Source organism: Apteryx mantelli, chromosome 6, assembly GCF_036417845.1.
Source record: "Apteryx mantelli isolate bAptMan1 chromosome 6, bAptMan1.hap1, whole genome shotgun sequence".
NCBI lineage: Eukaryota > Metazoa > Chordata > Aves > Apterygiformes > Apterygidae > Apteryx > Apteryx mantelli.
In genome coordinates, this window is record NC_089983.1 from 45,370,275 (window position 1) to 45,397,976 (window position 27,702).

The 27,702-nt window shown below is 39.4% G+C and overlaps 1 protein-coding gene across 1 annotated transcript in view; it reads right to left on the reverse strand.

Moving 5' to 3' along the window:
* Nucleotides 1–27,702, reverse strand: part of LRP1B (LDL receptor related protein 1B) — a 752,762-nt gene that overhangs the window by 450,261 nt on the left and 274,799 nt on the right. The window contains exon 3 of the mRNA XM_067299399.1: nucleotides 10,474–10,611. Coding sequence (XP_067155500.1) covers nucleotides 10,474–10,611 — 138 coding nt within the window. The remainder of the gene's footprint in view (nucleotides 1–10,473; nucleotides 10,612–27,702) is intronic.

Below are 27,702 nucleotides of genomic sequence, written 5' to 3' on the forward strand. Positions count from 1 at the left end.
ACTGACTCAAACCTGTGGTAAGACCCTAACTATAGGTCTTACTCCCATGAGCTAAAGACTAATTTTCTCTTTCTTGACTCGGATTTTTGTGGAGACAGGATGATTGATTGAAATTTTCCAGAGAGGATGTAACGAATTCTGAAAATCAGTTTAAGATTATGTATGCTATGTCCATGTTCTTGCTTGTGAGTGGAAGACCAAAAGTTATTTCTCAAAGTGTCAAAGCAAACTTTTCTTCACACCACTGAATGTTATCAATCTCACTTAAGTTTGCTGGTCACACTTTTGACTTACTTATCATCAGAAATTATGGTAACTTTTAATTTTTAAACTGTATTACATGCTTTCAAAATGACTTATACTTTTTGATTATACAGTTTCCTGAGTTTAAAATTGAAAGATGTAAGAAGTTGGATATGGTAAGAAATTATGGTCCTTGTCTAGAAGAAAAATGAACAAGTTCCCTTTTTTTCAGCTATAAATTGTAACGTGTGAAAAGGCAGAATAGCCTGAAGTCCTCCTGACATATTACCTACCAAACATTTTAAGGGAATGATTAAAAACTAGGTAAGGGAAAAGCCTACCTTCATCAAACTTTTTGGATTTTATTAATAAATAACTGACTTAAAAAGATATTCAGACCTGGTAATCCTTTTCTCCTTGATATAATAAGCTAAAGTTTACATATCAGGAAGGTCTGTGAAAATACTAGACAACGTGTTTTAGCTACTGAAAAGCAGGAGAGGAAGGAAAAAATAGTTTGAAAGAAACCTTTGTTTGTTTGGATATTTTTCTCTTTTCTTCTCAAGAGAATAAAGATAAGGAGTTTGTGTACTTTAAAGAAATATGGGAGATTCATGTTAATATCCTTGCTCTGTTTAAAGCATTTGAACTCCTTTTTCCAGGAGAGCCCTAAATCCCCCGGCCTGAGGAGCTACCAGGAGAGACATTCTCGTTCAGTGATTCTCCATCTCCGTGGTACTTGAGTGCATAATGCACTAGGCAGAAATGCCAACAGAAAAGAGCAGCCTTTCCCAGAAAACATTTAAGTGGCTGAACACTGATCAACAGCTGGAGGTTGCTGCCTGCTTCGGTGCCTGGCGCTGAAACGAGGTCTCTTCGTTCGCAGATATGCACCATACGTACGCAGTTAGGCACGCAGATGTCCTGTAGGTGCTTATGTATTCCAGGTGGGACCAAATCTACCCAAACTCCTACAACTGGCCCACTTGGTTAAAAATACGCAAATAATCATGGAGATGGGAACGAGGGAGAGACCAAAATTGCCTCTTTGTCATGGGAATGAGGATAAATATTCCTGGAGCTTCAAGCATTTGCCATAATAAATGGTTAACTGTGTATCCCATGTAGAAGTGCACCATGAGGAGCAGAAGCAGCCCGCACACAGAGCACCTTGTAGTTTGCTTATTCTCCTTGGGAAGATAAGGAGCTGGGAAGTCAAATCCCCTCAGGCAGAGAGTAAAAGAACTTGAAACCAAGTCTCATAATTTGGCTTGGCTGAGGACTCCTGGGGGAGAAAACTGACAACTCCACTTCTGACAAATAATGTGATTCTAGCCCTGGAATTTGCTCTTTCTTTCTTTTCTGTCTTCCATTTGATACCGTTCTGTAAATTTAGGTCGACTTCATGAATAGCTTTAGCGGGACCAAAACCACATTTTTCAGCAAATGTGTCTTTCACTTAATTTTCTTTCTCGCTTCAAACACCAGGTTGCTCAATTATTTTAAAACTCTGTTGATCTGAGCAATGAATACACAAATAATGTCACTGGAATAAGAGTCTATGGAAATGTAATAATGATGTCTCTTATTAATGGATAGGTGCCTCAGGTGCCTTTTTTCTCATCAGATATAATTTTATTATTAATTAACATGATAAATATTAATTGAGTTCTTACCCTAAAGGTCTAATTTTAAAAGTTCCTATATATTCTGATAACGAAAAGTTGCTCAAAAGGAAACTGGAAAAAGTGTTACTCCTTCTAAATAAGATTTCAGTAAGTCTAAACTACTTTTCTTTCCCTGAATATTGGTGACAATAGCAGAAGATAAAGCTCATGCTATCATTCTCACTATGCCTGAAGGTTACCAGTGTTTCTTAAGGATTTGGTCTCAGGCCCTAGTTCCCCCGCACGGACAAGCTGTCTCCCACTCCTTTACATCAACGATGCAGTCAAGATACGCTCTGGGACATGAATGACTGGACCCCAGGTAGCAGCCACAACTCCTGCTTGTGGGGCGAGCTCACATGAGAGTTGGTTTCTTTTGCAATGTGAATATGTCTGGAGCTTTTCATATAGAGATTATGCCAAAAGTATTTATCTTCATAAAAGTACCTTTAAAATAAGTTGTACATGCATCTTATGTTTCTTATGTAAGACAATTCCTTAAAGAAGTTGGACCTGGAAAAAATAATCAGGTAATTATACACACTAATCCACAGAAAGATAACAAAATTTTTTGAATACAACTGAAAATGTGATGCTCACGGTAAGAGTTAGAATGGTTGTTTGTTTTCTCTTCTCAGTAGAAGGCAGCCTCAAAACAGTAACAGCAGCCAACAACGGCAGCCGGTAACAATAAATACCACCCAACCTCCGTTCCTGGAAAGCAGAGCAAACCTTCTCCCATCACTCTACTGCAGCCTCCTCCGACCCACACAGAGCCGTGCTCATCAGGTCCATGTGTCCCAGCACACGATCCCGCTAACCAGCCCGCTAGCTAACTGGTTTAACCACCGTGGTCTAGTTTAAAATGTGACATATTTAAAATGTTTGTTAAGCATTTTATTAGGTAACGGAATCACACAAGAAATAAAATATTTGAGGTAGAACCATTAATTTTCTCTTTCATAAGGAAGATTAAAAAGAAATCCATGGTTCAAACATTCGATTCTGCATTTCCTTGTGTAAACATGGTTTCCACGACCCTTAAGAAAGCATATGTATTTAAAATACTGGCACTGATACAGTCTGAATAGCAAAACAAATCAGTATTTGTATTCAGGGAGGTCATAACTGACCAATACTTGATTTTGCCAACACATACCAACATCTGACTTTTTTCTCTCAAGAAAATGAACTGCAACTTAAAATGGAAAAACCGATTGAGAACAGACAAAAGACAGGATCATAATACTGTACACACACTGTCCTTCAGTAGTTGATGATCTGTTATCTTCTATTATTATTTTATCAAACTTTTATCAAACTATTATCAAACTTTTAAATTCTACATTTAGTTTGCCATATAGGCAATGCTGGTATCTTAGTGGTCCTTTTCTGAAAAATCAGGTTTCCATTGGATTTGTTGTTTTTTTTTTACTTAATAATAACAGAAGAATTCTGAAATATAGAGTGAGGAATTGCCCATTTGTCTCTTCTCAGTATTTATCATTGCCATCTCCTGTTCTTTCTTTCCAGCTCTTGCTTAATTTTAGCATTTGCTCTGCCCAGTACTTCGGCCTAAAAATGTCTTTAGAAACAGCCTATTAAAGGTGGGATGAAATCTCATCACTCAAGCATCTTCCACTGCTGCATACTGCTACCAGCCAACTTTAATTTGCTTTGCTACAATCGGGCTTTGCGATAGCGAGTTATTAAATCAGCAAGCCCAGGACTCGGTTCTCTTGACAGCAGAACAGGCCAAATGACCTTGCTAATTCCAGTGAGCCACATCAAGCTCCGCCAGGGCAACAAGGTGGGAAAGCAATCGTGTCCCCCGAGCTGCATATCTGCATGCTGATATGAGAAGGAGACACAACAGAAAGAGCAAGCACGCTTCCCCGAGACAAGCGTAGTTCTTTACTCGCAGCTCTGATCCAAAGCAAAAGCACCTACGATCATGAGGAAAAGCCATCGCCTGGACCGCGGCCGGGTACCCACGGTTCCTTCCACACGCAGGGGTCAGTGCCTGAGCTCTGTTTCTGCAGAAATGAAAAAGCTACGCCTGGATACAGCTCATCTGACGCTTTCCAAAATTTATTTACACATTTCTTGTTTTCTTGCAGAATTATACAGCTCAGCAAGCAGAAATTTTGAACATGTCAAACTGAATAAACTCTCTCTTCTTTAACCAAATCTCCACTGAATTTTTGAAAATCTGGACAGACACAATCTTCACCTTGTCTAAATCCTCACTGACTCCAGTTCCGGAGTCTGAGGCGCCGTGTGCCCTGCTCCTTGGCGTACTCCACGTGAGCAGTGTGCCGTAACACACTGCAGGCATTCTGCCCTACACAGCAGCTTTCGAGGATTTAAAAGACGTCTCAGTATGTTTCTACCATATCCCAGTAGTCTGCCTCAATACCCTGCGAGGTTACGTTTTAACTCGTTTCTCCTTTGTTTGACCAAGAGGATCACAACAACTATCTCAAAAGAAGGAAAGACATCGTCTTGGCATCCTAGGCAAACAAAATGTGTTTCTCTTGCAAACGTGTAACAGCAGATACTATAATATAAAAAAATGAATCTTTAGGAGAAGTCCTGTGCTTTTTATTTTTCTCCTGAGAAAAGTCTTTACAGTTTAAATTGGAAGTCAGTTCTTACAGTGCAGAAAAAGAATACTGTGGTTAGGGAGGAATACAAAGGTTAAAGTGTTTTGTGGCTCAGTTCCAGATTTCATGAAATCTTGCATGATTTCACAGGCCTTTTATGCAATGAGAAAATTATATTACATTTCCTGCAGTACAAATTCCTTTACCTCAAGAGGACTCGTTACCTTGCACACAAAGAAACTGTTTGATGCTTTTTAGAAGTTTAGTCCCTAACCTTTTTTCTCTTTTTCTGTCTTATAACCGCAAGTAAAGACTTGATGTGGAACATGGTGTGATCGCAGGGGGAATCACTCTGAACGCGACCTCGTGGTTTCAGCAGCCCCTCCGGTATGTCAGGAGCCGTGTGACATTTCCTGGGGGTTCAAGGATTCAGTAACCCGACGTTACACTTTGCGCACTGCACTCTTAAAGGATGGCTGGCTTCGTGCTTGTCAGAATAGACCAAATGAGTTTACGGGGATTTCTTTTGCAGAAGGTGTGCACTATTTCTGGAAAAGTCTCATGAGAAAATCAGGGGAACACCTACGATTCTAGTCTAAGTTAGATTTTCTTTGTTACTTTGCTACACAACTTCATTAGAAAACAAAAGCAAAAAAAAAAGAAAAAAGAAAAAAGGTGTTTAACATTTGGATCCTAATGTAGCTCCGTAAGTTCTCAATTTTGTAATTCTGTCTCGTTCTTGAAAGGCTTTAAGTTTCCATAAAATTCTGAAATTTGTATTTTCCCCTCTAGCAAACACTATTTAAAATTTCCCAGTGCCCCAGCTGTAAAAGTGCCAGAATGGATAAATGATTCTGTAATAGCAGCATTTATCTTCATCTTATGGCAACAATTCATTCAAAAAGCATAAACAGAAAAATAACACTCTGATTATAGGCTGCTACAAAAAAAACATAGCAATTATTCAGCAAAATCTTCTGTATGTGTGTTTTGGGGGGTTTTTATGCTAAATGATCCAGTTTGGCTTTGTATATTTTATTCACTAAAGATTATGGCTGAGATCACAGTTAGCAAAGATCCAAATAAACCAAAGGTTTGGCAGGATTCTATCGGATCTCAGTTAAGTTCAGTCAAACTTTCTTTTTTAATTGAAAAAAAAATCTCTTAAGTGACCTCTGTGATCTCACCTAGACTTTCTTAATGAGTATTAGTCTACGAAAACATGTTGCTTCTTTTAGTTAGTGTATAAAAAAAGTTCAAATTATTTTTATGACATCTTGGGCCTTCTGAAGGTAATGCAGATGCTACAGCATGGCCAGGTTTGTCTTGCCAGCGGTGTCAAACAGGGCGACAGGTAGAGAAGCAAGCAATTACCTTATGAGTGACTCTCAAAAGAGCAGGGGCTTTAACGGACGCCGAAACCTTGCGATTATGATTAATTTCCGTTTGAGACAGCGTGAGCAATCTGAGTAATCAGCGTTTCGGGTGGGAAAAGCCCCACTCGCAGGCGAGAGCGCGAGCGGAGCTCCCCGAGCCCCGGGCCCAGCGGCTCCCCAGGCGCCTCGTGTGAACGTGTACGCTGCAGAGGCGAACCTGCAGGCTGTTACACCTGCTGCTATTCCGTCTTTTTAGCTACCGTGGATGAACTTCCTGTAGTATTCCCCGTACATACACAGGTATATATATGTGTATATATAGAATACAACACTGCCCATAAAAATGCAAAGGATACTGCGGTATAATGCAAAATAGACTTCAACTTTGAAGTCAGAGAATCAGCACGTACTTAGTGCCCGCACTGGGCTCCTACCTTGGCCTCTGATTCTGTCTCAGTTTTGCTCCTCGGTAATTGTTCCAAAAATATTATGTATCTTTTAGGATATTTTGGTTTAAAGTTGAAGATACGTGAAGTATTTGTGCTAATACTCTTTTTAGTACTTTTTACAGTATTTTTACAGTATTTTCTGGCTAGAATATCCAGAATTTTAGCATATCTATTCCTGTAGTCCTAAGTTAGCTAACCGAAACAAGAGACATTTCTACACTCTGAACAAGTTTTGTTTCTCTACCGCTCTAACTCAGAGATAAACTGAAAACTAACTTTGGTATATCACCTCCAATTTCTTGCTAAACACATAAGAGAAACTGATTTATAAAACTGTAGAGATGACTTCTCTAGCCCTATAAACAACCATTTCTAAGATTCATAGAAATGTGATTGTAATTCTCTAGAAATTATCTTAACGATATATTTAACCCACCTCCCTTAACCTACTCAAGGCCAGGTTACCTAGTCTTCCCTTTATAAATATAATAAATATATTTTATATATATATATAAATATATATAATATATTTATAATATAAATATTTGTTTAAGCTGTTCCTAAATAGAACAGGAAAAACGAGATATTTTAACTGCCAAAAGACCCCCAAATCAGATGCTGGAGGAAGCTGAAGCCACGGGACATCTCATTTAACTTACTGCTGCCTGTTGCAGTGGCCCATCAGCAATAGCGGTAGCGAGACCCCTGCGCGGGGCGCTCAGGGATAAACGGTGCGGAGGAAAGACTCGGAGCTAACAGTTCAGCTTTTAGTAATTCGGCGACTCCCCTGCGGCAGAGGAATTCTCAGCTCATCGCTTGGCTGAATTTTAAAAGTGGCTGCAAATACAGCTGAGCTAAAGATATGGCTCTCAAAAGAAACCTGAGGAACCGTGTTAAGGAGAGAAACGTAACTGCCAGGAACAGCTCTGGATCAGTCCTCCAGCAGGACCGCTCGAACTGGCGCGCGCCGGTCTGGTTTGGCGAGTTTTACCCAAGCCTTGTCCAGCCTCCGAACGCCCGATGGGCAGCGACTGCGCCAACATCTGGCAGGACTGGTCTGGGGGGAACTAGCGGGGGAATCTCAGAAAACTGAGCGGTCCCAGCCTACGCTTCGTAGGAAAGGTTAGCAATTACTGTAAGCCCCTGCTTGTGCCTTCATCCTCGCTAATGCATTCCTTAATTAGTTGAAAATAGCAGAGAAACCAAAATGACCAAATACAGATGTCTCATCACTGTTACACGTTGTGAGTTTCAAACAGCTTAAGTCCACAATCTGTTTTAGTGAACTAAATACCCCTTCTCCTTTGAAGGACACTGAAATGCGTAATGTAAAATAACCATACATAATACAAGGTTTTTTATTTCATATTGCCACAAACCCTCCTGAATTTATGCATTACGCTCACCAGCAAAAATGTGAATGTGACTGAAATAAAAGATGACAAGAAAGGAATCTCACCGTATTTACTACTATTTCCTTGAAACTTTACACACATTACCACACTGCAGATACGATCATATTTTCACCTACCCAGGGAAAGGTGCAGTCCTGAATATATCCCTCAAAGATGATAATGTAATGAATGAACATAAGCGTGTTAAACTTAGAGAAAGAAATTCCTAGAATAGTTCCACTTCTTGAATGCTTGTATCTCCTTAGTTCTTCACCATTATTAGCAGCTTTCCCCCTTACGGAGCTGTGCCTGTACGCTGCAAAGGTCGGGGCCATGATCACGTGCCCCAGAATTCAGACTGTGAAATATTTTTCTGCTGCCCAGACCATAACTTATTTGCCCAGAATTACCAGTGTCATTAGCGACAGGTTATTTTAACATAGTCAGGTCTGTGAACATGAGAGTTGTTTGCAATCCACTACTTAAAACTGCTTTACCCTCCCGCTCAAACAAAAATTTCATAAAAAATTTCATAGGAACACTGTTAATTAAAGAGGAACATACTTGTCATATTTCTTGTTAATATCAAGAGTTGAATATTCTGCTAGGTTTCTGAAGCAACTTTCCAGCTTTTGGCTACACAAATCCTCTGAACATATCCTTGTAAATTCATTATTTAGAATGTACATTAACTACAAAATGCATCTACTGTTTATTGTTCTGATATGTTTATATTTATATATTTATAATTATATATATTTATATAATTATATACATATATATCTCAAATATAATCACTGCTCTATTGCATTCATATCAACTATATGATACTTAACAACCCTGTTTACAATACATTAGGGGCACTTGTAAGTATCAAACTACATCACCATAATGTAAAATTATAATTTTCTATACTCTTTAACCTTCTTGACAGGAATGTGTCCACTAATGTTCTCAAGAATGGCCTCTACTAAGCACAGCAAAATCGGTAATTGCTACTAGAATCAATATTAATGGGTCGTTTACCATCTACTAGATGAATTACTGGGAGACAACATGAAATTCTTCATAAAAAACTAACATTAAAGAACTTCATCATATACATGTTCTGTATGTTCTAGATCAAATGTTTACTTTTAAAAGCTTAGTATAGTTTACTAAATTTTATGGTAACTTATTAGCACAGACATTAATTTTACCATTGGGAAGTTTTCATATTCATATATGATAATAAAGCAAGGAGCGGGAATCAACACGAACCCGACAAGGCAGATCTGAGCATAAATTAAAAGGGCATGAATAAAGAGTAGTTATCTTATGTGCTACGACATTCCAAAGAACAGACTACATATGTAAAAAGCTGCACAAAAAAAGTAACCACATTTAATTTACACTAACACACACATTCACTTTTTAGTCTACTTATTTTTCTGATTCCATTGCTCTCCTGATTTGAAGACTGAAAATAAAATAACTATTCAGCACTTGAAGTTTTTAATCCTCTGCACCTTAATCCAGAATAGTTAGTACAAATATGAGAATTATTGAGGAATACACATCTAAATGGTGGCCAATGGATTAACGCCGTTCTCTGAAAAAAAACTCATTCGCAACTTTGGAAAGCTTCAGTGTGGGCCAAAGATTGCTCTGGCCAATTTAATAGTTGTTCTTTTTTGATGCTGAGACCAATGCTAAAATCAATAGGTTGACACAAATTTTGATTTTGTATACTGCTTCTTGAACAAGACCACAAAAGTAGAGCCTTCAAGAAAAGAAATGATTCCAATCACTGTGAATAACATATTTTGTGTCAGTCTATATCCTCAGTTGGTTACACAGAAATAACTGCTTGTGGTTTTGTGGAGTCAGCAGTATTATAGTGACTAATTCCCGCTGACGTTCTTTTCCTTTATGGTGTGTGGGTTTTTTTAGCGGGCTTATTTTTGGTACTGGCTTAGATTTTGTTATGACAGTTTTGGAAATCTGTCCACCCGAACTTTTAAATTCTAATTCAACTTTCTGAACTATACCATTAATTGTATCTTTTACTGTATATTGTCACATTAGATTGCAGCAGAAGTTCCAGGACCTGCTCCTGGGTCTCTGCTTTTGAACAGGAGACCTGTGAAGGATCATCAGCAATTATCTGCCTAGCAGTGAAGTCTACTGATTGATATGTTAACCACTTAGGGTATCAAAGATTTGGGTTTCATACGGCAGCTTATAACCGTCTCCAAGGTAGAGCTTAATAAAACTCATGAGTGTTAGACCTGAGATATTAAAAAGCTGACCTCCCAAATTTCTATTTAAGATTCCTCATTGTCACAGTTAGATAACTACACTCCTAAACAGCAGATTACTTGAACAAAGTCTTACATAGAGCAAGTCCTAAAAGCAAAATACTGCTCATGGCAAATCTGAGGTCTTTTCAGCGTCTGTCTTTAGCTCTTCTCCTATCTGATTTTGTTTAAACAAAAGTTACAGGGAAAAAATAAATTTCTGGCAAACAGCGTGTGCTGCCCGACTTCTGTTCCCTAACAAAGGTTTCCTCATCCTTCTTTCAGTATAAAGAATCCCATCATACAAACTTAATAATTGTTAAAGTTTGAAAATCTGTGTGTGCTTCTTACTTGCATTTACTTCATACAACAAAGTATTTTTAAAATAAACTTGAAATATACATCAAAATATATCTCTATCAATGACATTCATTTTCATTTCCTCAGCAGTTTACTTACCCCGACAATGTACTCCTTCATCAAACCCGTCAGAACAGTCGTAAACACCATTGCAGAGCTGGGACAAGTGAATGCATTTGTTCGTACCGATGCAGGCAATATAGTTCAGGCTACAGCTGAAATCTGCTTCGTCAGGACCTAGAAAATACACAGAAAGTTTCTCATATATATTTTTATATCCACAAAAAGGCAGAGAAAGTTCTATATTGCATACTATTTCCATTTTAAAGCTAAGTACAACGCTTCACATGGTTGTCTGTTGTGAAGCTTTTCAGTGCGTTATCAATAGTGTACTGAGAAGAATTAAAATCATCAAGTAAGGATTAATGCAGCTAAAAACAAGAGGTTAGCTAGGATTACTTCCTACAATACAGGTGATAAAATGTATGTTTTCCTTCATGTTAAACTTTACGGATGCTAAAGTTTACCTTTGCAAACATTAAATAAGATTTGCAATTGCCTACTGAACCACAGTCTAGAATTTCTCTGGTCTTGTCATAAAAAAAGAGATATTAGTATTTATATTCATTGTTTCACTATATAAATAATCTCAGATATTGATTCTTAGATATGAAATTAGATATGAACGTTAAATATTTATGGCCCCACTAGACGGAACTGGGCCTGTAGCGCAGGGAGCTGGCGGGGAAGCCGAGCCGTGCAGGGTGCGGGCAGAGGGTGCGGAGGCGGCGATCGCCGCCCCTCCTGGCCCGCGAGCCCTCCGCACCCTGCTGTCGCGGCAGCCGCAGCGAGCCCTGAGCAGCTCTTTCCTTTAGCTGCTTGCAGGGGCTTCGATCGATGGAAAAAACTACAAGCAATGCAATTTCACATGATAAGCAGAGAGAGCGCTTAACGCTCTGTAAAGGACGTCTGGAGGCCCAAAGTGTTTAGCTCATTTTAGCAGGGTGGCTCATAATTTATGTGCAGGATGCGGTGAGCTACACGGAGACTAGAGCTGTGGAAGTTCTTTTCAGGAAACAACTTAAAGCTCCCTGATTCCCTGTGTTAGGCATAGCTGCTATGGGTCTACGCTGAACTCCGTCAGCTTGTGACAGTCCTCCAGGGAAATATAACCTAGGACGCCATGTGCTCGAGTGCAATACGCTCTCACCTTCTCCTAGGTACTAATTCCGAGAGCAAGGACAGAAATAAAACAGGCAGTATCTGAAAGCTCCCTCGGAAGTGGGAACATCTCAGTTTTGGCAGATCTTGTCTCTCTTTGGGTCAGCGGGACAAAGCAAAGGACGGCGCCGAGGCACTTTACGTACTCTTAAACAGATATAGATAGCTCTTAGTATAGCCCACTAAATAAAAATCCAGACTTGGAAAACTTGCTCCAACAAGAAAACTCAAATTAAAAATTTTCCCTGCTGTGCTAGATGCTAGTAAGCTGTCCGTCACGCGGCGCGAGGAACAGCAAATAGCCATTTTCAGCGGTTCACAGTCGGTTTGCTCGTGGGAGGGCGTTCGTCATTGCCGCACAGGCCTTGCCTCCCGCCACCCGGGCCCACGTCCCCAGCGCAGCGCGGAAGGAGCGACGGAGCCTCGCGCTTCCCTTCTCCGACCTCCGTAGCGTGACACCTCCTACCGAGGCGGTGACGCCAAGCATGTCCTTGCGTATCCTTGATATCTGTATCACTGATTAACAGAAAAAATGGTTCACTGGTACCAGGGATAAAAAGCTAATGTATACAAGGATGAACGTGCTCCGTCTCAAACAAATTGTGTGCTTCCAGGATTGAGAAAGGAAGTTGTATTACAGCTGTGTTTACAGTTTTTCAGGCAAACTGCATTCCTAAGCTAAGGAGCAAGGGTCTAAACGCCCTTTGAACCGAAGAAGAGGAACTGCTCTCACTGTGCACTACCTCGCATGAGGGCTTAGCAGATACAGTGAAACACTTTACAAAGATAGATTGTTTTTTTCTATATTTTCCAGTAAAATCTAACAGGAAATTAAAAATAGGAAGGGCAGAGATGATTAAAATCTTTTCGCAGTTAGGGTTTGAAGATCGCAGTAACAAAGTCCTTTGCGAACCAGAGACCTGACCCCGGGGTAAGGCGAGAAAGCAAGAGGAGGAGGAGTGCAGCTCTATTTCCTTTCTGTGCAGCAGGGCCACTGGGTGGTTTTCTTTTTTTTTGATTTGGGTTTTTGGTGTTTTTCCTGGAGAGGGTTGCTATATGGAGGTAGGACGCCTCACCCCATAGAGCACTGCATGCACATAAAGTTCACCACTTTATCTACAAACTCCGGCAGTGGCCAGTGTTTCTCCAGAATTCCACTGTCTGTGGGCTACTTCTCATTCCAGGCAATAAGCAGTTTTTCAGAAGCTTGTTTCTTTTTAATTACTTTTCAGACATCTTAAGCTTCCAATTTCCTCGAAACCCGTTCTCGTGCTCTCTCCTCTTTTCTTGCGTGGAAGTTCGAGACTGAGGAATACGTGCCAGGATGTTTTACATACACGTACCAAATTCTGTGATCTGAACTAGGTGGCTTAATTTAAGGCCGAATTAGAAGAGTAGAAGAACCAGAACTAGAAACGCTTATTCCTATTTCCTGCCAGACTATCAACTGTGACATACCACGGATCAGTGGAGAAGGGCAGAGTTATCAAAAAGCACAGAAATAAGGCAGCTTGGGGTAGCCAAGTGCTCAATATCAGGCAGGTCATGTAAAACTGAAATATTTAACTTGTATTCACATTTCAATTTCATTAGGACTTGAAGGCACGTAAAACTTAACAAAACCAAACATATCTGATCTGCCATTTATTCACTGCATTAAAGCAAACATGAACAGTGAGAGTGAGGAAGAAAAATGCTTTTCTTAAAAAAAATAGAGAACATTCACAAAATTAATATATATTTGTAAAGTATGTAAACTATGGTACTGCATTACTTGCATATAGACCCAAGATTGCTTCAGTGTTCACAGATACAGCCAATAATCATATGTGATCAAGCAGAAAATTGAAATATGTGATCAAAAATATATAAACATTTGTATTTTCCTAGTAAAAACAATGAGTGAAAAGACCAAATCTCTTAATTAACATTTAACATCTGAACAGGACAAGTCTGATAAGCTCCTGTCTAAAGATTTTGGGATTTGGTTTTGATTTGGTTTTATCCTTCTTGTTTTTAGAATACAAAGATTCCTTCAGGGCACAAATGAACTGCAATTTTAAATACATTATCTAACTTAAAATCAGTAGTAGGTGGGCTTGCTAAATTAGTTTTCTTTGAGGAGGAACAGTATGAGGGGAAATGGAAATACGCTCAGAGAAGCATTAATCACAATGTTTTGTTTTCAAGAGAAATTTTATGCACCACTTGTGAAATCAGAAAGGTTCGGTTTAGAAGCAATTAATATATTCATGTGAGTGATTAAGATAAATTTATATGTACTTTATGTTTCCTTACTGGCATGGCGCTATGGAAAAATAAAGTAATTTTTGTTGAATTGACTTGCGCAAGAAGACGAACTTCCAAAAAACCCCTATTTTATGTAACTAGCGTCTGCAAAATGCGTCTAAGAACTAACAGGTCTCAATTATCCAGTAACGCCAGGGGAACGAGGCGGCGTGTCCCCAGGGCCTGCGAGCTGCCCACAACTCCCACCGTCTTCGCTGAACAAAAGCCTTCAGCCGAACAAAGCTCCGCGGCGCTGGGCATCCAGCGGAGCGCGTACTTCCCCCACAGACTCCGAGCTACTTACTGCGCTTTCTGGAAAGTTTAATGCAAATAAAGGCGAGTAGCTTTTCATCTTGTTTACTCCATTCCCTTTTCCTTTAACAGACAGCCACTTCAGGGAGTTTCCTCAAGTGAACTTTAGGAAAAGGAATTTAAAAATGTTCTTCAAAATAATCTCAATGTATTTTACATCAGTGCAAGAACGCTAAGAATATGAAAGCTGCCCGGTGTCCTTTCTTCCCTTCAAAAGACGCAATAATTCCCAGTGCCACAAGCTGGTGAGAAACAGTCCAAACTTCTCATAAGTGGAAAACGGGGTCCCGATGTCAGCCCCGGGCATTGGGCACCGCCGTGGGGATGGACTGAGGCCTGGCCGGGAGGTCGGCCCACAGGTTGGCATCAGCGGGGCTGGAGCCCCACACTGCCGCGGTGTCGCGGGGCAGCGACTGACGGCCCCGGGCTGCACGGAGAAGGGACGGGGGCCCCGGCAGGGTGACGGAGGCCCTGGGGGGTGAGCAGAGCTGAGAAGGACCAGTAGGGCCCTCGGGGCCATGAACCAGAGAAAGCAATCGGTGCAGCCCACTAAGCAAAGACTAACTGAAGAAAGGCCCAAACAGGGTCCCGAGGTCCCAGAAAAGACTACCAAGCACCAAATCCACAGGAGACCTGTGGGCTGAGCTGCAGTTTCTCCTTCTGACAGAGCACTGCGCAATGGCGACACGCAGGCCAGGAACCATACGGACAGCACAGTCCAAGTTACGTGGCTTCTATCTCATCTGAACCTACGACTTTAATAATGATTGAAAATTGACTGAACACTGCATGGATCAATAATTTCACTGAATGTGTGATGCACATGTGGTAAGATCACATGTGCTGTAATATGTGAGAAACAATTGAATATATGAGAATCAGACCTTGCAGTTACTGGGTTCAGGCTGCTGACCCTCATCAGGTCTAGCCCGAGCACTCGCGAGAATTAACATCTGCATTAGCGCCACCCTGCACTGACCCCAAGTGATGAAGCCACTGCTGAGCTGAGCCAGTGATACTGGTCGAGCCCAGGAATAATCTCTGGAACAGGCGACTGTGAAGCACTCGGTTGTGCCTAAGGAGCAGGGCCAGCTGGAAAGGACAACTGCTGGCCACCAGGAGGGGGACGCTCCAAAGGCAAAGGCAGCAAGAGCAGACGTCACAATTTCCGTGCTAGTACCTGTAAATTCCCCTCTCAATCCCTGCTGCTTTCCCTAAATTCGCCAGAAGGCAGGCTGTGCCCTCAGGAGCAGACACACTGAAAACAGAAGAACAGGGATACATTTTGGGATAGAGATTTCTTTGGCGACTTGACCTGATCAGGAACCGAGGACTTCCATTTCTGATGTGGTCATGTTATGTCACGGCTAACTACGTTTTCCCAGCACTTGAGACAGCATGAGAAAACAGGGCACCATGATTCTGCCGTACCTGCGCAGTATTTGGGGAACACAGTCAATGCCTCTTCAAGGAAAGTGCCCTTGCTTCAGTGGGGGGTTGAGAAAAGACAAGAGAATCCTTGTAACATCCTCTAGCAGGAAAGACTGGCACCAGTGAAACACAATCTCTCTCATCCCACCAAAGTGGCATCACGACAGAAGGTATCAAAGACCACTGTGAGAATTCAGAGACATTTTACCATTCGCTTTTGAAATGGTATCTGTCTTAAATTTGTGCTTATTTGTAATCAAAACTATGCTTGTCCCACTTCCAGCTCATGCTGTACTAGATCTCTGACTAGAAAATGCAAACAAGAGTACAAGCTGATTATTTCTAAGAGTTCTTGTTCTCATAGCCAAGGAATAAGTGTTTGGTTTTTTTTCAGTAACAGAAATTATGGATGAAGATTATTTCACTACATATAGTCCTTCTAGAAATATTCCTCTTAATGTAAAACAAGGCATAGCTTTGCAGTCCAACTTTACTAAGGAGTTACAAGGTATGAACAAACATACTTGCAAAGACTTTCGAAACAGCAAGACAAAAGGAGACTTGTTACTGCACTTCAAAAATTCAAGGTCCAGTAAAATTCACACAAAACCCTTAACCCTTACAAATTCATTCAGAGACGCTTGTATTCAACAACTGATATAAAACAGCATCAAAGCTGCCAGTCCCGAGCTTGTCTTTCCACCTTAGTCCTTCTCAGGGAAGCTTTATTTGAACCCCGCAGGTAAAAGCTGAGGCAGCAGCCCACCCCTTTCCAGAAGAGCCTAGGCAGATAAATGTGGTGCAGGACCCCTTTTACACCTCGGCATTCGATTTGCTCGCAGTCTAGCAGTTTTCTAGCAGCTCTGCCCTCAGCCACCAGAAACCATTACTGCAGCCTGCGGGTCGCCTTTGCGATTCAGCTTTGTGCTGGGCACCGGTGACGCCCAGCTCCATGCTGCTCTCTGAGCTGCGTTTACGGAGTCGGCCTCCTCACCAGCGAGCGGTTACCCTGAACAACAGCTTTACTCCGCTCTGGCAGCGGCCTTTGGACCCACCTCTGCTTGCACGGACAGGTGGGAATTCTGGAAGAGGCGTTTTTGTACTGGCGCCCACAGCAAGCACCAATACAGCAGTGGACAGACTCTGACCCAAAGAGAAAATTGCTAATTTTGATACAAACAGAGTTCTGAAAAATGTCTTTTACTGTTCTGACTACAGCACACTCTAGACAAGTTTTCACATAGCAGCTACATATGTTTGCTCTTCAGTATTATCAAATGGAGTTGACTCGTGACTGTAATAAAGGTAAAATAGCCCAAAGTTTAAGAAAGAATAATCCATACCACTACTTTTAGGATCTCTCTGGATAAATATGGGCTTAAATGAAAATACTGCACTACGGCACAATACAGTATTCAGTTAGTCAAATTAATTATACTATGCACATGTAAGCTGGTGAGGCCCGTTCCTCCTTCTGACCTGGCCTCCGTCACAGTGATGGTGCCCCATCTCTCCTCCAGATTCAGAGCACAGTGGAGGAGCATTAGGTTAAATTAAGTGAAAAACAAATTTAAATAAAGTGAACACTTTAAAATTTTGTAAAAATCAACATTATTGCTTGACCATCAAGATTTAATAGATTATCCACAATTTAAAAATTTTTCTTCCATGACAAATTCATAGTTTTATGTTGAATGTTCGAAAACTTTCAAAAGGTTGAATACTACTACTATTTTCTGCAGTTACCGATTAATGTGTGAAGTGCACATTAAATGCTATATATCACAGGATACCACAATTCCCTTAAAAAGTAAATTTTTCACACAGATATCACTTCTATAGCATAATGTGTACTTTTAATATCAGGATTTTGAAACCCTGGGGTAAATTTATGAAAGTTGCTTTAAAACTTATTCTTTGGTACCTTACATATATGCAAACACAGGATTTCAGATTTAACAGGGATCTACAGTATCACAGGTTACCCCTTAGTCATTCATTTCTACTCTTACTTATCACTGTGCTTTATTCACCCACATAGACTCATAATAAATAGAAGTTTGAAGTCACCTTCAATTAAATTAGATATTTAGCTGTCCATGAGAGAATTCTAAGCACTTAGGCTAGGATATGGACAATTGAGAAGAGGAGAGCAAGCAAAGGACGGTGCTATTCAAGACAGAACAATAGCTGTAATCTCTGACCTCACAAACACAACATATTGTCTCCAAAATAATATTCCACAAGAAAGAATAAAACTGAAAAGTTAGTAGGTTTCTCAGTGTGGAAATGAATGAATATACTGACTGTATCATCTCATAACTTATGACCAAACTTAAGAAGTGAGTGCTGAAAACTGTAGAAAGCAATACTGAAACAAACAGAAAAAAAGAGAAAATGCAGAACATAAATCAAACAATTGCTTTGAGTCATCATAGGTCTTAAAACCGGCAGGTTTGTGCTGGTTCACAGCCTTAAGTATCTAGCGCCGAGTGTCTCATCCTCTCTTTATAAAGAGAAGAGTACAGCCACAAAAAGCCTTCTGGTATATACCTTCCTTTTCAAGGACTGACTTTGGCTCATTGTGTTTTGTATAGAAAGAATCAGCACAACTATCCACACCAACGTTTCCCAAATCCAGTCAAGGATTTGTGTTGATCTTAGCCTGTGCTTAAGGTGCTGATATACAATTTAGTGATTCAAGACTTCATAATGAACACACATTCAAATTAGCTTCAGAAGGATGGTTTACAACTTCGTGTGACTTCTTTGTAGATCCAGTAGTTCAAAAGATTACCTATCTGCAAAGCTTAGCAAGCCTTGTAGTGGCACGCAAAGCTCCAGTCCTTACACTGCTGTGATATGCTTTTAGCACTGTCATTAGTATTATCCATGAATGAGTTCACAGGTGCAAAACACAGCATATGGATATGGGTTTATGATGCTCTACAGTTGCTTGCTTTTTCCTTTTTGTGTGTGCATCTTCATAAACGCTGGAGAAATGCAAACAGCAGACAGTCTAAACCTAATATTACACAATAGGTTTAATTGTTTAAAACTTGAACACTGTTTGCATACGGCTAGTATAATGACTGTCAGTACTCTATTCGAGATGGCTCTCTAGTAAACGCTTTCCCTTTGGCTATCTCCTAATCACTGCTTTCTGGATATCAGACGCTTGCTCATCTTCAGTCCACAGATGTAAACAATTAACGGAGCCACCAGCCTCACCTCTTCTAGTGTAACGTAGCTAGTAGCTACCAGAGAGAAGTAGGAAAACTAAGTGAAAGTTTGCACAAAGGCTGACAAATGGCACACAGAGGTATAGAGGAAATCTTTATATAGCTCCTTATCACCATTCCAAAAACTCTCTGGGCACATACGGGTTTGGACAGAGCTGGAGTCAGAATACAGCTGATCCTCTGGCGATCAGACCCAGCGTGGCCACTGGAGTTGGGATGTGAACCACTGTGCCTAACACAGGCAGGACAGAGAGAATACCATGCAGATCTAGCTACTAAACTCAGCCGTTTCCATTGACTGGCAACAATAAAATCAGCTCCTAATATCAAAATCCATCTATAGTCTTATGTCCAGTTGGACATTTTGCATCCAAAATTACATCAAATAGAAAATTCACCTGGTCAGCAGGGTGCCTGTATGGTTAACAAAAGAAGACGCCACCTCCTCAGCCACAGCATTGAGAATCTCTCCCTCAGCTCTATTTTCAATATAGTTTCTCTGTCCATAGTTTCTGTATCTAACATACAGTTCTACAAGACTGGAGTAGTATTTCCAAGCACAACTCTAAATTTATCCACTTCTGAATTCAATCGCATGAGAATGTGAATTCGTTTAATGCTGTTAAGGATGGTCACAGAAATCAACGGTCACAAAGGGAAAATTTACTTGCCTACTAACTTTTCTGCAGCCTCTCTAGTAATAGAAAAAGAGCAAAAAACTGCAGAGGAGAGAGCTGGGTGAGAAAAAAAATGGAGGAATTCATTAGAGGAGAGGAAAGATAAAGAGGGAGAAAAATAACGTAGCAAGGAAGGACAAAAGCTGTAGCAGAGGAAAGGAGAGCAGGGAGAGGAAACCAGGCTGGAGTCGCTTGGAGCGGTCCAATATTCTTTCAAAATAATTCATACACTATGTCAGAAGACTAATGTAACAAATCAATTAATAAATATATAGTACTTAAAAAAATGCCACCCTTGATCAGAATGAAAGTTAATTTAGTGACGAGGGTAATTTAGATACATAATCGTGGTTTATACAGGAACTGACAACCATGTAAAGTCCAAAAGATATGTATGTTTTAATGTGGTCTTCTTCTTTGCACTTGTGGTTTTTTTGGATGTCAGTGAAAATGTATCTATTGATAACACCAGCAAGGCCATATTACTATGCAATAAGGCAACAGAAGTCCTTTGTATATCACACATTTTTAAGATGTTTGCAGTCCTATAGAATGGATTACAAAATTCTGGCCTTTACTAAAGTTACAGTAAACATCTTAATTTGTGCCTATTGCTTAAATCAAACCCTTCTGCTGGCTCCACTATCTCATTAGATGCTGGAAACCTCATTTCTTTCTGTACATGTCATCTGATTTTTGTTGTCCCAGACTGAGTAATAATTATTCATTTTTTATAGACTCTCTCTATATATGTGCATATAGGGAGCATGCATCCATCCATACACATATCTGGTGTATTAGAAAGAGCACATATGACCTGATAGTGTGTTAATGAAGTAAATCATGCTTTCCCATTCCTCATTCTATATTACTGTGGAGTTGTGAATATAAAAATTGGAAATGGGTCTTTTGAAATCTCTGAATCTTCTTAAATCTCCCTAAATTTTGCCCTTAAACTTTTCACTTCAATTTGTCATAAATGCAAAACTGCAACCTTGTGAAATTATACAGTCTAGAAGAAGATGCATTATCTCACAGCAACTAATAAAAACCCTTTCACTGCAGTCAATAAAGACTAATAAAAATATCTAGCTTTAGAGAAATTACGTTGGTGGTTGGAAGCAAAGAGAATGAAGAACCCACAAGAGGATGTACTTAAATACCATGAACTTTGTTTGAAAATCAACAGCTTCTCTCTTATTTTGCAAAACTCAGTGTGCCAGTGGCCTTTGAATAAAAAACCCCTAACAATAACACAGCCCTCACCACTGCAATCTTCTCTCACAAGCACCCAGCATAACGCAGTGATGCCTCACCGAGTTTCAGTATTTTTATAAACTTGCTCAGTGACCGCAGCTTCAACCTGTGCAGTGCAGCTTACCCAAACAGACAACAAGACAGATAGAGAATTTACATTCTTTGCCTCAGTCTCTAAAGATTAGTAAGCTAAAATACAGTTTTATTAAACTCATGTACATAGGATGTCTCTGAATGTAAAGGAAGAAAACGTATGTAACTATGCATAAGCAAAAGCTTTGTAAGTGTATATTCCCTGGTTATTTTTGGAGAACAGATTGGTGAACATTTGTCAATGAAGACCGTAGGAAGAGGAGAAAAAGCGCTCTCAGTTTTCAGGAAGCAAAAATAGTTAATATTCCTTGTATTTGGAGAGGCTGACATGAAAGCTTTGTTAATGGACTTTGGTGATTTAATACAACACACTAAAGCAATGCTTTATGATCAACAAAGTAAGAAATGAATATTGTCTCTTGTAGATGGTCATTCTTCATTAGTTAGATTGAACCCATTTGTAATTTGGAGATTTTTACTTAATTAGTATCACACATTTCAAGGCTGTCTTGTGTCAACTGCTGTAATGACTTGACGTCTAGGCATAATACGGAATGGGTTGCTGATAGAGTCTCAGCTTGAGAAAAATGATAATGAGCTGAACAAAAGGAGTGTTAATTGCCTACACAATTAAAGTACCTAATACCAGCAATATTGTAACACATCAGCACTTATGTTATACATATTTACATACCTAAAGAGTACATATGTCAGTGGCAAAAGGCATGTAGATGTTCTTCAGAGGACAAATGTAGTGGTTTAATAGAATTGCTGGATATAAGATAGAATATAACTGAATCTTTGCAGCATACTAGCATTAGATGTTATAAAAAGCGTTTGGCAATATTTACATAAATCATGAATATATACATATTCCATTCTATCATTTTCCAGCTGAGCTCTTCATTAGACTGAAGAAGTTCTAATAAAATAAGGGAACTGGAAGACTTATTTACTGGCTCGTATCTGTAACAAGCTCTGGAAATTTTTATGAAAATCCTTGTATGGCCCACATCTTACAGATATTTATGCACCCACAGAGAACCTCAGAAATGTCTGTGCGGTGAGATACAGTCTACTGAGTTCAACTTTACAGCAGCAGAACGGGAATTCAAACCCAGAAAGAGTTTTCAAGTTACAAGTTACTCAAGGTTTGAGGAGATCTGTAACATAAAACACAAGTATTTTTAAAAAAAAGAAAGGACTGGAACATACACTGATATATTAACTTATTTTAAACAGCAAAAATGGAGTTTCCACCTTGCTCGCAATATTTTAAGACTTTTTAGTAGATGATGTTAGTATCTATATCCATGTTTTATTTATGATTTTGGGGTGGAAATTTACCACTAAAATTCATAACAGTGTTCTATAACCACATGAAAATTTAGCTCAAAAGGCCAACATTTTTTGAGCATTTGAGCATTTTTAATGCTGTTAAATCTGCATTACTTATTCATTTTAAAGATCATCTTATATATTTAATTCAGCCATACTACAGTAACTCAGAAATACACTTCATGCATTTTTTAAAATGAGCTAGGTAGTTTGCAATCATAAAACTATTCTTTTTTTTTGTTTGTTTTCTACACAGACACATAAATGTAAGTTACCTCTAATTAAAATAAATTGTGTGGCTTGTTTCTTCATATGCAGTCAAGCACTGAAATGATGTGAACCAATTTTAATTGTTCTGAGTACAAAATTTAGCACAATAAAATAATAAATTGGGTTTGTTAGAGTATACTCTGTGTCAAAAAGATAATTACAGGGCTTTGCACTGCATAGATACTGAAGGTCCTATTTGGTGCAATATTGGACTATAATTGTAAAATTACCTGCTCTGTTCTTCTTTTCAAATGGAAAATAACACAGGCTGCAGGGCATATCAAAGCAAGTCTGGTTTTGTCAGACTACTCCAACTGCTGTTTGCCACTTCTCACAACATGCCAAAGCTTTTGCTTCCTCAGGAGCACACACAGGTGAACCAAAACCCAGAAAAAAAACATAGAACAGTGGACAAAAACTCCTGCACTGCACTGCATACAGGAAATGTTAGATTAGTAGCTCTGAGAGACTTGTAAAAGGTTTTACAGTGTGATAAGTGCATGATTTAGAGAGAAAATGCATTTCATTTGCTTACCAGTTACGAAACGACATTACTAACCTTCCCTTCTCATTCTCACACCTCTAGAATCCTTCTCACGCGGCATTACGTGGCGCAGTTCAGCCTCAGCTCTCTCTTTTTCAAATGCAAAAAACAAAGTGCCTTGAGATAAACAGTATGGCAGAAGCAGACAACCCATACGGGACAAAACCGCAGTAAATATTAGTGAACGAACCTATAATCTCTAGCCCTTTTAAGCCAGATCTTCCCTCGTTATTGGACATTTGCTAATAAGTTTCAAGGGGAAGTCGCAGCTCATTCAGCTCCTGCCACCCCATTTGAAGCCCCAGCCCGTGGCTGCACCCGAGGCAGGTCCACAGCACCCGCGCGAGAGACGGGCTCCTACCCGCCTGCTCAGGGCAACGGCCGAGAGGCTTCTGTGGTCAAACTCCCAAGACTGCAAAGGTCTGACACGCTCATGATTTATAGAAAATAATATTTTTAAATGCTGGTTCCAATGCAATTCTATATATTAATGATGTTTGAAACAAAAATTGGCCATTCACCATGGAAGTAAGATTCTAGCACATGAAAATTTCCCGGAGCCCACGCTTAGTATGTAACACAACTTGCACCAAGAGAAGGCAACAAGTAGGAGATAAAGGGGCATTAAAGTCTGGTCAGTCTGAAGAAGTAAAAACAACTTCATGTGAAACATGGAGGAAAAAACAAGAAAATTATTATTTGCTTGATACATTCTGGTCCCTGAGAAGAGCTGCAGAGATTTTTTTTTTCCCCCTCATCAGTCAATTCCACACTTTTTCAAACTGGAATATTTTTCACTGGTCATATCGTACTGTCAGCCTGAGACCAAGTCTTCGAAGAGCTGAACCCTTCAGCGGACTCCAGAAAAAAGGAAGTCCAAAAGTGTGGGTGGGTTGGTAAAGCCAAAGGGAACTGAATGCAAGGTCTCGGTAATATCTGAAACACGTTCAGCTTTTTATGTTTTACCACATTTGGCAGCATTACTTTTAAAAGCAACAATACTATAAACTGGAGAAAATGATGTAGTTGCGGTGTGGAAAGTCTGACCAAAACACGGTATGCCTAGATATGAGTGATCACCACAACGTGGGCAATGGCCTGCAGAACTAGCTAATAAAGGTTAAAGGAGAGAGTTTAAGAAGTCTCTCGCAGGGCCGTGGGCAGCACGTGGTGCCGACGGTATGACACGTCTGCTAAAAAGCAGGAACCACTACCAAGCTGAAGGAGCAAGCAAGCAACTCACGCTCGCTCATGCAAGCTCTGCCGCAACTTGGCTGGCACTTTCCTGCTTGGCAAGCCCGACTGCGAGCAGGTATTAATAGAGAAGAAAAGCAGCAGCCACCTACTTCGGCAGCTCACTGCCAAGAAATGAATACGGAGTTCAAATGAGGAAAGAGAAGTAGTTTTTATACTTCATCTTCTCAATATTCCCCTTCTTCTCTTCTCTCTTCAATAAAGTAGTTTTGTTAAGCCATGAGATTCGTCATTTGTGACTAGGAAAATCACTTCCATCACGGGGAGGCTGAGACAGAGCTTATTAAAGAATCCAACTTTTGTTGTACTCATCAAGGTCCAGCAGAGAGATGTATGTTATGGAAAGGTCTTTAAAAAGTATATTCCAAAATCGGAACAAAAGGTTTTCATTTTCTATAACCAAGTATTTCAGTCAATCCAAGTCATTTTTGGAATCCTAGGTTTTCAATCTATTCAGAATAGAAAAACATGAAACTAATTTCTTGTTATGAAATTATAAAATCAAATCAAACATGTTCCATGCAAATCTACATGAAATAGTAAAAAGTTACAAAGGTGATGCTCAAATAGAACGGACCAAGAACAAAATTCTTCATATCCTTTGCATACTATTTAGAAAGGTACATCTATACAGAAATCTGTGGTGATAAACTAATTAGGTAAAATGAGTGGGTTGAAGAAAAGAATGAATGTGTATTTTTTTAACAGTCATAAAACAATTTTTGGAAAGTATTTTGTCTCTTTCACCACCACAGTACTAGTAGCGAATGGGTTTTCAGTTAATCATAGCAGAGAGTGCCCTGAGCTGGACTTATGATAGGTATTAAGACCACATTTGCCCCACTATTGGACTTTAACTGTCAAGAATCAAGATTTAAAAATGTATTCAGGTGAATAGAATAGAATAGCAACATCTTCAAACATCAAAACCAAGAAAGTATCAAAATGGTTTATAAAAAAGACATGTACAATAGTGGTTTTATTTCTAATATTATAAAATTTAGAACATGTTACTCCACGGTCGGAATAAATGTGGAATTTCTGTTTCGAACTCTTCTACTGTCTTGTTCTAACACACTACAACTCAACAGTTACAGCAGCATGGATACACTGAACTCATATTTTGGAAAATAAATCAAAGGACTCGTACAAAATTATAGACATTTTGTTCAGATTTACACAGGAAAAGCCTACAATTATCCCTGTCATTTCATAATGATAAAAAAAAATGAAACCCTGCACCAAATTTTGAGTAGAAAAATATTATCCTTCCCACTGACTTATCTGTGGAGATAGAGGCCTAGGTCATTTTGGTATACTACTCCAGTTCTGTACTGAACTTACTTGTATGGACACAGAATCCTTCCCATAAGAACAGCAGTGATATTAATGACATCAAACTGAGTATTTTTCCACATGAATATAGTTTTAAAAAATAATGTCTAAGACTTGGTTCCCAAATGTTACTTGTGAATCAGTGTTCATCATTGTCCTGCTAAAATGTGATGCCTTATTCTTGAGAAGCCCTGCATCATTTACAGTAGCATAAATACAAAGTTTTTAGGAGACAAATGGCTCCTTGCTCTCAGATGGGGTGTGATAAGTCCGTCAAAGAGAAAAGATAAGCCTGGAAACTGTGCTGCAGACAAGAACCTGACTTTCTATGACCATTCTTTTTAGAGAGCTTTTCTGTTCCTTTGGCTGGATATCAGACTGAGTTTAACTTGTTTTACATTTTTCCTCAGGACACATATTTTCCTGCTCCTGAAATGGAAAAGGAAGTGAAAGATGAGACTGAAATTACAAGAACGAATGGTACTTATAAAATGGATACGCTCACTTCAACTCAAGTATCTTTTGAGTAGGGGCATTTGTGTTCACTTTAAATAAAAAGTGGCATTTTGCCAGCAAACTGACAGTATGTAACAGATACTGTTCAGGTACCCGTGTTTAGAAAAAAAATGGCTCCAATGGTTGACTAAATAATGACACAAAGCACATATCTGATAACTACAGAAGATGCATGGGTGAGTTTGTTGTCAGAATTATTTATACTCTTTACAGTCAGATCATAGGAGAAGTATTTTTCATTTGTTTATATCATGCATTTACTTGAATATAATTTCAAGAAATTCCTTTGGTGGTTACTGAACCTATCCGCTTTGCTCTGGCATTTGGTAAAGCACAAGAGTCACTTTATTCTGATGAAAGCAGTTTAGAAAGAAAAGTTTGTAATATTCATATTTTACCTGAATATATTCTTAAGGACTTTTAGGACACGTATATTTAAAATATCCCATTTACAGACTGCTGCATCTATAATGGTATCCCATCAATCTCAATAGTTTCCATTGGTACTATAAATTTCTAGATTAGGACCTAAAAAGCAACATAAAAAGTGTGCATAAAGCTTCCTTTCCTAAGCATTCCTTAGCTTTCATCCATACGCTACTACAACTTACCTTAAACAACTTCCACATAGAACAGGACATGATTTTAGTCATCAGCCCTTCACATTTTATTTCGTGTTCAGTTTCTTACATCTGGCAATGCCTATTTCCTTCCAAATAACGCAGCCACCGGTCCAAAAGAACGCGGCCAAGGGAGCCCCCAGATTTTTTTGCTTTAATGAACTTTAAATTCATGTAAATTAATTTAGCTTCATTATTAACACCAGCTGGGATAAAGCTGGGCCTACAGTGATGTGACTACACTAATGCTGGTTCTCAGAGTCTGCGAAAGGAGTAGATGGGGGTTTGAACCCCCCTCAGGCAAGGAGGGAAGTGAATATCTTTTCTTATTTTCTAACCAAAGGGCTGAATTCTAGGCTAAGAAAGAGAGGAACTGTCAGTAGACTGAAGCATTTCCACTGTCTTTTTTGTATTTTACTGGAAAAAAATGGAAGGAGGTACAGTAACCGTCTTATTTTTGACAGCTGTCCATTTGTTGTAAAATATTCCACAGCACTATGCTGCTTGAGTGCGCATAATATTCAAGAAGTACGAAGCTGGTAGGAATTCAATGTTGTGCCAAACTACCCATTTTTGCCTCGTAAGTCTTGTGTTTAAAAAAAAAAGCCTTGAACCTCTTCCTAGTAAAACTTGCATAGAGACCAAAAATGGCAGTATTTGTTCTACTGTCAATTTTAGTCATTGATTTGTCTATGTTTCAAAAGAATTTTCTGACACCCCCGAAATCCCAGGTAACAGTAGCTGGGATGATTTTTATCACTGTTTTAGCGTTTCAAAAAGATATTTCAGTCTTGTGCTACTGAAATTTGTTTCAGTTTTGAAAGAATGTAGGAAATGTCTCGTTTCTGATCTTCGACCTACACGTCTCAATTGTAAAGAGTGTAAGTAAACAACAGAGTTGGAGGGAAGTATTTTAAATGTAACTTTTA